The sequence below is a fragment of the Phoca vitulina genome, unplaced genomic scaffold (assembly GCF_004348235.1).
Source record: "Phoca vitulina isolate PV1807 unplaced genomic scaffold, GSC_HSeal_1.0 scaffold17, whole genome shotgun sequence".
Lineage (NCBI taxonomy): Eukaryota > Metazoa > Chordata > Mammalia > Carnivora > Phocidae > Phoca > Phoca vitulina.
The window spans coordinates 13,203,827-13,214,302 of record NW_022589720.1 but is presented as its reverse complement, the minus strand read 5'-3'; the positions used below and the strand labels follow the sequence as shown (position 1 = coordinate 13,214,302).

General features: G+C 44.7%; 1 protein-coding gene across 1 annotated transcript in view; it reads left to right on the top strand.

Moving 5' to 3' along the window:
* The first annotated feature begins 22 nt into the window (after positions 1–22).
* The window catches only part of RETREG1 (reticulophagy regulator 1), a 127,042-nt gene continuing 116,588 nt past the window's right edge, over positions 23–10,476 (top strand). Inside the window, exon 1 of the mRNA XM_032415118.1 lies at positions 23–387. Coding sequence (XP_032271009.1) covers positions 74–387 — 314 coding nt within the window. The 5' untranslated portion in view covers positions 23–73. The remainder of the gene's footprint in view (positions 388–10,476) is intronic.

The window sequence follows — 10,476 nt, the reverse complement described above, 5'->3', positions numbered from 1 at the left end:
CCGCCGCCCTCTCGGCGCCGACAGCGAGGCGCGCCGCGCGCGTGCCCGTCCCCGCCTGCAAGCGCGGCTGAAGATGGCGAGCCCCGCGCCTCCGGAGCACGCCGCCGAGGGATGCCCGGCTCCGGCGGTCGGGGAGCAGGCGCTGCGGCCGCCGCCGCCGCCCCGGGCTCCCCCCGAGGAGCAGGGGGAGGAAGCGCAGGAGAAAGGAGCGGTGGCGGCCAGCGCGGGGCGGCAGGTGGAGGAGGCCGCCGGCGGGGTGGCCGCCGCCGTGACCTGGCTGCTGGGGGAGCCCGTGCTGTGGTTGGGCTGCCGCGCGGACGAGCTCCTGAGCTGGAAGAGGCCGCTGCGCAGCCTGCTCGGCTTCGTCGCAGCCAACCTACTATTCTGGTGAGAGCTCGGGGTGGGTGGGGACGCCCAGGAGGGCAGGTGACCTTGGGGCGCCCAGGAGCGGGCGGAGGGCTCGCCCCGGGCCCGGTGTGGGGGGGTGCACCCTGAACCCCGCGGAGGAAGTGTCAGCCCTGCCCCACTTTCTGGGCCACCTTTCTCGAACAGGTAGACGCACACTTCAACTTTCCTCCAGAAACACTTCCCAGTGAACAGTTGCTATCCTCCGTGTGCGTGTACAGCCTGGCATGGGAGGTGGTCGGCTGATCCGCATGCACCTGTACTTACAGGTGTGCCCAGCGTGCTTGGAAACTTTGGCTTTTGCTTTCGAAAACTCACAGGTCTTGACCTGCTTCCCCAAATCATGCGAGTGCAAACGTACTTGTACTTGTATTCGCTCTTTCACCCCGAGCAGACATCTGGACCAGCTTAGGTACACGCTCAAGACTGCGCCGCCTTCATCAGCCACCTGAGATGGGCACTGAATGATTTGTTTTTCCATTCCCTGGAGGGTTAGGTTTACTGTCTTTACTCCCTGGTGAGAAAACAGGAGGCAAACAGGTGGATTATGTACATCGCCCCGCTGCCCGCCCCCCCTCCCAGGTGTGTGCACAGTGTGATAAACAGTCATACTTTCAGGTGAAGTACAAGATAGAATCTACAGGAATGTTCTCTGAAAAGCCCCTGATCAACAGGTTTGTCTCTCCAAAAAGCTCCCCTCACCAGTAAGGGCAGGGAAAGTGGCTCCTTCATTCAAGGACGTGCCCTGTCATCTGTTAGGAGTCTGATGGAGGGTAGAGAAAAGCTGCTTTTTTGCAACTGTGTCCTCATAAGAAGCATGATCCCCACAGTGCAGAATAAGCAGGGGTTCAGCAGGAGATACCTTGTTACAGGACATGGACTTATTAACCTTAAAGTTAGGAAGTAAGAAAGTACGCAAAACATATACAGCTTGCTATTTTCTAGGCTACCTGGAGCAACTTGAAAATTTTTCTGCTGATCTGTGCTAGTCTTGATTTCTCTTTAAAAGTGGGCTGTATCGGGGCGCCTGGGTGGCTCAGTCGGTTAAGCGTCTGCCTTCGGCTCAGGTCATGATCCCGGGGTCCTGGGATCGAGCCCCGCATCGGGCTCCTTGCTCGGCGGGAGGCCTGCTTCTCCCTCTCCCTCTGCTGTTCCCCCTGCTTGTGTTCCCTCTCTCTCTCTCTGTCAAATAAATAAATAAAATCTTTAAAAAAAAAAAAAAAAAAAAAGTGGGCTGTATCTTCTCAGTGTCGCTGAATGTGAATTTATTTTGGATATTTTAGCTGTATGTGTTTCTAGTGTGTATTCCAAATTTCTTTATCCTGTTCTGAAGTTATGTGAGCCCTCAGATAAGGAGGATATATTGCATTGTACTAGATCAAGCCACAGTACAATAATCTTAGGACTGTGTTTCCCTCATTTTACCAGTGAGGGACATGTTTTTAAAATTCTCTTAATTTTAAATTGTATTTACTTAAAAAACAGTTAATAGCCTCAGAGTTCAAACGTTTAAAGGTAAAAAAATGATACACATTTCGGAGATCTCTTTCCCATGCCTGTCTGTGGCCATGCGGTCTTCTCCCAGAGACAACCAATGTCACCAGTTTCCTCTGTATTGTTCCAGACTGTGCATATTTTTTAAAATAGGCAATATTCTCTGCAAATTGTAGGATACTATTTGGGTTATTCCTCTTCTTGTATGTCTTGGCGATCACTTCCTTGATCTTTTTCAGTTGCATAGAATTCCATCATAAGGATGTCAAAAATTATTTAACCTTTCTCCTACTGATGGACTAAGATATTTTCTAAACTTCTGCTATTTGAGTGTTCTAGCTAATGGCCTTGGACATGCATTATTTTGCATATATGAAAGCATTTCTGTAGGATAGTTTCCCAGAAGTGGAATTACTGGGTCCAAGAGAATGTGCATGTGTAATTTTTTTTTAAGATTTATTTATTTGAGAGAGAGATGGAGCACATGTGAGCAGGGGGAGGGGCAGAGGAGAGGGAGAGAGAGAAAATCCCCAAGCAGGCTCCCCACTGAGCAGGGAGCCTTCATCCCAAGCTCAATCCCAAGACCCTGAGATCATGACCTGAGCTGAAATCAAGAGTTGGGTGTTTAACCGCCCCTGTGCACATGTTATTTTGATGGATATCATTATAGAATTTCCTTGGCGGTCTATAAATTTATACTCCAGCCAGCAATGTGTATGACTGCCTGTTTCTCTATACCCTTGCCAACAGTGTTTTACCAGACTTTTTGATCTTGCATATCAGGTAGGTGAAAAGAGCATCCCAATTTGGTTTTAATTTATATTTCTCTGGGTTGGGGCATTTTTTCTTAAGTTCAAGAGCCACTATAATTTTCTTTGCATTATCTATTTATAAATAACTTTGTCCATGTTTTTAGTTGTGCCATTGGGCTTTTTCCCTGTTGATTTGTAGGAACTCTTTTTATATTAACAACTTTAGCCTAATTTCTGTAATGTAAATTACAAACATTTTTTCTGTGATGTATTTTTAATAACATCCATTAAGGAAGGATTTTTGCATAAATAATTGAAAGGCATATTTGGTATTATTTTGGAGTGATGTCTTCCATCCATTTTTTTAAACTCTTTTCTTTTTTTTTAAAGTAAGCTCTGCGCCCAATGTACGGCTTGAACTCATGACCCTGAGATCAAGAGTCACACGCTCTACTGACTGAGCCAGCAGAGCGCCCCCATCCATTTTTTTTTTTTTTTTTAATGAGTCTGATGGAGAGGCAAACAATGGCCAGGCATTCAGTCCAGCTATAACTTTCTGCTTATCTGTTTTATTTCTTCTCCTCTTTGCAGTATCTACATTCCATGCATGTATTTTCTTTGACAAAAAGATAAGAGTCCTGCTTTTAAAATTCTGAAATACCTACTAGTTGTAATTTCTGATCCATTTATTAATTTCATTAAAATTTTGGTGTTTTATCCCACTCTCTTGCTTTTGGGGTTAAAATGATTTTCAAGGTCATCATTTTCTTTAAATAATGTGCTTCTTATCAAGTGATCTTAAATTATGTGACACTCTAGCATTCTCTGTCCCAGGGACTCTAAAACTGTATTTTTTTAATGAGAAAAAATGATCAATGTTAAAAATATAAGGAACCCAAATCTTGTCTTAAGCAAAAGTGATGATGTTTTTTCTTTAATTGATGTTACTGCATTTTTGTGGAAATTAACTTTTTAAACCTTTTTTGAATGATTTAGTACCTGATCCCAGCAGTAGCTTTCAAGACTTTGAGTTGGGGTTCAAAAGTTCTAACATTTTTCACCTGTCCTTTATCAGCAAGATTTTAGTGTTGTGCACTAGAAGCACAAAATCTGAGACACAGCCATAACAAATGGGTATAACATAAGGCCGCATGAAGCAGGTGTGATGGAAGAAACAGAGAAAGCATCATTCATTTGATGGAGTTTTGGGGGAGTGACAGCATAGTGGCTGGAAGAGATCGTGGCGTCTTCCTAAGGCGATTGTGCTTGAACAAGACCTGGGTGGACAGGACGATTTGGGTAGATCAAATATAAGGTCAACAGCATTCCAGCCCTAAGACATTGTTCTTAATATTTTGACCAATATACTGAACAGGTGCAGTCAGATAGTGGTTGGAAGAGAAAAATAGGAAGAGGAGACTGGCTAGGTGTTTTGGACACATAGTTGGGGACAGTGTGGTCACCTTGAATGTCAGACCATGTGTTTGGACTTGTTTTTTTTATAGGCAGTGGGGACAAAAAAATGTCAAAGTGTCCATGAATCTTTTAATGGGTAAGTAAATTGTGGTACATGCATTCCTACCATAAAATACTATATCACAGTGAAGGGCACCTGGATGGCTCAGTCGGTTGGGTACCTGCCTTCGGCTCAGATCACGATCTCAGGGTCCTGGGATTGAGCCTGGTGTGCGGCTCCCTGCTCAGTGGGGAGTCTGCTTCTCCCTCTCTCTCTGCCCCTCCCCCAGCTCGTGCTATCTCTCTCTCTCTCTCTCAAATAAATAAAATCTTTAAAAAATACTATATCACAGTGAAAATAAACTGCAGCTATAGGCAACAATGAATTTTACAAACATATATGAATTTTACAAATGTAACTTTGGGCAAAACACACAATATGTGTAGAATGATCCAGTTTTTTAACCAACTGAGCCACCCAGGCGCCCCTGATCCAGTTTTTTAAAAGTTTTCGAACACATTAAACGGTATCAATTAGGGCTATAGACATGGGAGATTAGAAAGACTTCTTTTTTTTTTTTAAGAGAGGGCGAGAAAGGTGGGGGAGGGGCAGAAGGAGAGGGAGAGAGAGAATCCTAAGCAGGCTCTACGTTCAGTGTAGAGCCCCACATGGGCCTCGATCATGACCTGAGCCGAAATCAAGAGTCAGACGCTTAACTGACTGAGCCACCCAGGCGCCCCTAGAAAGACATTCTTATCCCTAAAATCAAGAAAGTGTTTATCTCTGGGAGGAGTGAGAAGGTATGACCACAGAGAGGCACATAGAAAGTTCTGGGGTGTAGGCAGTGTTCTGTTTTTTGGCTCTGGTGATAGTTACATGACATTCAAGTTCTGATTATTTTAAAACTGTGTGTCTGTGTGTATGTGTTCTTATCTATGATAGATTTTATGAAAAATGCTGGAATACTAAATAATACTAAAAAAATGGCATTCACTCGTAGCTCCAAGGAATTTGATAAAACACAGACCACAGATAGTGCTTGTCTCAAGTAGCAGGATTTCCACAACCTGAAATAGATTGAGCAATGGCCCAATAGTCTTAGGGCTGTGTCTTTTTCATCTTACCAACAAAGAACATGTTTTTAAAATTCTTTTTCTTATTTTTAAATTTTACTTATTTTAAGAAATCGCTAATACCGCCTCGCAGTTCAAAAGTTTAAAAGTACAAAAGGGTAAACAGCTTGAAGAACTCTTTCCCACGCCTGTCCCTGGCTACCCAGTTTCCTTTCAGAGGCAATCAGGGACACCGCTTTTAAGCACAACATAAAATAGGGTGGACCCAATGAAGCAGAAAACACCATTTATTTTTGTTTTTAAGGGATTAACTTGCAGTATACTGTCAATAAAATGCACACACTTCAAGTGTACAGCCAAATATATGCTCTTGTATAACCATACAGCAATCAAGATCTAGAACACTTCATCACTCCACAAAATTTCTTCGAGTCCCTTATCTGTCAGTACCCACCTCTGGGGATTAATCTGCTTTACATCACTATAGATTAGATCTGTCTTCCCTAAAGTTTCATATAAGTGATACCATATTAATATGATGTCTTTTGTGTCTGGCTTTGTTTACTCAGCATGAAGTTTTGAGATTCATCCCTCTTGTGTATATCCATGGTTTGTTCCTTTTTATTGTTACCTAGTACGCCATTTAAGGGATATGCCACAATTTGTTTATCCATTTGCTAGATGATGTTCATTTGGCTTCTTTTCAGGTTGGCTATTATGAATAAAACTATTAAAAACTTCAGGCACAGATCTTTGTGTGAAATGTCTGTTTATGGTGAGAGTAGTGGCAAGCTCGGACCTGTGTTTTGTCTGGCCACGTGGCCGTTGTCTCAGATAGGCAAGCAATGGAGACAAATGCCCCTCTTCTTAGTCTCCTTGCTGGTCAGAGTACTGACATTGAATGCCTTATGATGCAGCCACCCTCTCGGGTCAGATTGCCCCCCGCAGCCTAGAAAGCCACTCTCGTGTGATTTAGTTTTGAACCTGCAGTTAGAGACCATGGCCTACAGAACAGTCTTAGCATAGGCTGTTTCCTTCAGGGCATGTAGCGTTGCACGATGACATTCCCCACCATTTGTGTAAATAATAAAACTGCAAGAAAGTGTTAGGCTTGAGGTGACTACACAAGGGTGTACCTGAAGAGACCCGTGGTACTCTGCCTTCTGGGCATCTGTGCCGTCTGCCATGCCCGGGACCCACCGGGAGTCCTTGCTGCACCGTCCTCAAGAGCTGGTTTGGAAGGTTGCAAAGTCCAACTCTCACTTGGTTTCAAGAGCCCCCACTATACTGCCACTGATGGGTTCTTCCAGCTTGCATTGGAATAGTGGCCCTCAAAGAGTGGTCTCTGACCAGCATGGTCAAGGGCACCACCTGGGCACTTGTTAGAGACAAAGATCATGGGCTCCACTCCACCACGCCTACTGTACCGAGATCCCTGGAGGTGGGACCAAAGCATCTGAATTTTCTCCAGCTCCCTGGGTAACTCAATACACACACAAGTTTGAGAACCACTGCATTTGATCCCACTTTCTGGGATCACAAACCCAGTTCTCCATAAGGCAGCATTTTCATTGGTGACAACTAAATAGTAAATATTTTCCTACAATGAGTTAAGCCCACCTCTTGATTATCTCGGCAGCTGCCCAAGATCCACACCCCCTTTCTAGGACAATCCTTTGTTTCAAGATGCATTTTCTTCTTGCTCCTGCTGCATCCTTTTCCCGCAGTTGAGAACTCCTGGGCTGCTTCCCTCACTGTTTTCCAGACTCTTCCGGACTTGCTTCAGTTTATCTGTATTCCTCCTGAATGCAGCATTCCTTAGATGGTCTCACCAGTGTGTACTCTCCCCCCTCCTCCTGGACAGCATTCACATAGCCTGAAATAGAATTTCTTTACTCTAATTGATGGTAACTCCCTTTGACAGACGCTATTATTGACAGTTGTTAAACTCTTATTTTATATATATACTTAAAGCTATACATATATATATATAACTATACAATTATAGTTTGTCAAGCTATACTAAAATTACTAAGGACATTCATATTCAGCACCTTATTTAAATCTTAACAGCAACTCAGTAAAGCAGTTATTGTTCCCTTTTTACACAAGAGGAAACTGAGGCTTGTAGGAGTTCAATCAAATTATCAAAGGATGACATTGACCTGTACCATTCAATAGAATATGTGCAGTGATGGAAATAGTCTACATTTGTACTGTCTGGTATGGTAGCCTCTTGTGGCTTTTGAGCATGTGAAATGTGGCTAGTCTGACGCAGGAACTGTATTTTAAATTTTATTTAAAGTTAAATTTAAATAGCCACACGTGGCTAGCGGCTACCGGATTGAGTAGCACAGTGCTAGACCATAGTCACAGGGCTGGGTCATGAAGCCCTGCCCTCTCTCCACAAATTTAGTGTTGTTTTGTTGTTTTGTTTTACTGTGTCACTCTAAAGAGAAGATAGATTATGGCAGCCAATGATTAGGGCTTACATTTTGCAGCATTATAGAATTATACTTAATGATTTCAGCATAGTGCAAAAATAATTATGTTGGAAGAATGTTGCTTCTGCATTAGGAAGGATTTTTTTTAGCTTGATAGCTAGTCTAGTCCATGTTCCTCACCTTATCTCTGCTCCAGCTGGGCAATCAGCAGCCGTAGATGAGCGTCTGCTCCAGGCCCACGTGGTGCTGGGCCTAGAGGGTATACCAGAAGACCCAGGTCTGTCCTTGGCTCTGAGGGCTTACACTCTGGTTTATGAGGCATGGCTGGTTCAGCGAACTGATTGAAACAGTACACCACAATTCTAAATTGTATGCCACAGTCCCTAGAGCCTTACAGTTTTGGAATAGTGGAGATCAGGAGGGCTGGAATAGTTAATGACAGCTCTGTGTGAATTAACAATCGTATAGACCTAAAAGAGAAGATATAATTGTAAAAGCAAGATTAACAATGAGGGACAAACGCAGGAGTAAATGGGGGTAAGAGCCAGATTTTGTCAGCATGGGGAGACTCACCTGCCTCATGCTGAGGGTACGTTCTGGAGAGCGTGGAATAGAAGTTATTATTCTTGGATGCCTGGAACCAGCATGGGATCTGAAACACTGTAAGATATTCAAAAGGTTTGGTGAACTGAGCTGGACTAGAGGATATTCCCCCCGCCTGAATAGGGTGGGGCTAGTTAAGAAAAGTCTTGCGAAACAGAAAGGCTACAGTTCACTGAAAATAGTTATGGACTTTTTTGTATTCAGCATTTAGCAGACATTTCTTGAGCGGTGGTCTCATGTGCCTATTATTAGACACAATGTCTCTTTCATGAGTTCCCATGTAAAGCTGTTCTCTCAGACCTCAGTATCTTAGCACCAGGAACTTCTGGTTGAGGACCTAAAAGACAGGGTTGTTTTTACCAGATTAATTCTCATTCTAGAAACCCATCAGGTTTTCCTCTCTAATAACTACAAAGCTCTTCTTTAGTGATTTTGCACAATTTTGATTATGTTATTTGGATAATAACTTTACCTCAGCTTCTTTTTCCTACTTTTTTTTTTCATTTTATCCTGTTGTGCATGACTGTTTTTAAATTGCTGGATGGATTCAAATGAGTACAAATAAATGAGGTGTATCATTATTACTAGCTGCTGGGAATGCAGTGATGACAAAGACATTCTGATTCCTGGTGATAGAAACAGATTAGTAAGCAAATAATTCTAATGCAAGGTTGTGCTGTGCACACTAAATTATCACACATGGGCCAGGAAGAAGCAATAGAATTTCCTTAGATAACAAACAAGAGCCTATGGGGACTGAGCAGGAGACAAGACAATCAGTATGTGAAAAGTCAAAGAGAGCTAATACATATTGAGTAGCGGTTATGTACTAGGTACTCAGTTAATTCATGGAAGCTTGAACAGTAGCACTCATACATAAGTCGCTTCTACAGATGGATGAAGAGACAGAAAAGGAGGAGGGGAGGGGGAGGGTTGTTTTATGTGCTCCGGGGAATATCCAGAGGTGAGGTTGAAAAGAGAAACGTTGGGACCAATTTATGAAGGGGTTACCATTGGGCTGTGCAAAGGAATTTGGACTACATCAACACAGCAGTTTCCATCTATCACCCAATATAAATAGCATTGTGTTACACCCTTCCTTCTGAAGCCTCCATTCAGGAAAATTCAACAAATATTTATTGAGTGTCTACCAATGTTGTTTTAGGTGCTAGAGATGTAACAGTGGACACAAAATGTGTATATAGGATCCCTTTTTTCATGGAGCTCATATTCCAGTGGTGGAAATGGCAGAAGAAAGACAACAAACAAATATACAAAAGGCTAGAAGCAGCTGGATGCTCTGGAGGAAGCAAGCCGGGACAGGAGACAGGGAGTGGCAAGGAGGTGCTACTTTGCTGAAGTGGTCATTGCTGGCATCTCAGGGAGTGACCTTGAACAGACACCTGAAGATCGAGCTGGGGAATGGTCCATGCAGCTCCCTCTGTGGTGGAATGTGCCAGAGGAAATGGTGTGTGCAGAGGCCCTGAGTGGAGGAGGCTTGGGTGTGAACGGGATCGCAAGGAGCGCAGCGCGGCTGCAGCTGGGTGAGCAAGGGGGAGGCACCGTTAGGTTAGCCCAGAAGTCCACGCAGCCGCTGTGCCAAATTCTGCTTTTTCGCTTTTTCTCGCCCCCCCCTCCCCCGCCCCCGGATGAAGGAGGGGAGTGAGAGCCTGGGACCAGAGACCAGTTAGGAGCATTGCAGGAGCATGGGGGTGGTGAAGAGAGGCAGTGGGGGTGGGGAAGAGGAGATGGATTCAGGGGGGGACTTGAGGTAAAATTGGGAGTCTCGAATGACTTGGGGGGTGGGAAGAAAGAGGTGGAGGGTCTACGAGGAGCCCCTCCTCTCTTTCTGCACTGCATTAACCAGGTGAGGGTCCCTGAGGTTCAGCAGGTTGGGGCCATGCGGAAGGAGGGTGACCTGTCCAATCGTGGGAGGTTGAATTTGCTGTGCCTGTGGGCCACCAAGTAGTTGTCCGAGTGAGTCCCCACCGGGTTAGCTCCATGGGCTGACGTTCAGGGGACAGATGGTTGCAGTACAGACTTGGGTATCGGGGGTGCAGGCGTGGGCGGTTGGGGAATGCCCGGGGGAGCACTGACTGGGTAACAGGAGGGCCTGGAGGACAATGTTGAGGAAACTGTCGTTACCAAGGTGGGTGCCCCCAAAAAGCCCCCTTTGCAGGAGCGTTGGAGCATGGTGGGTCCCAGAGGGAGGTGCCGGGGAGAAGCCAGGTCAGCTAACTCTCTAGGGC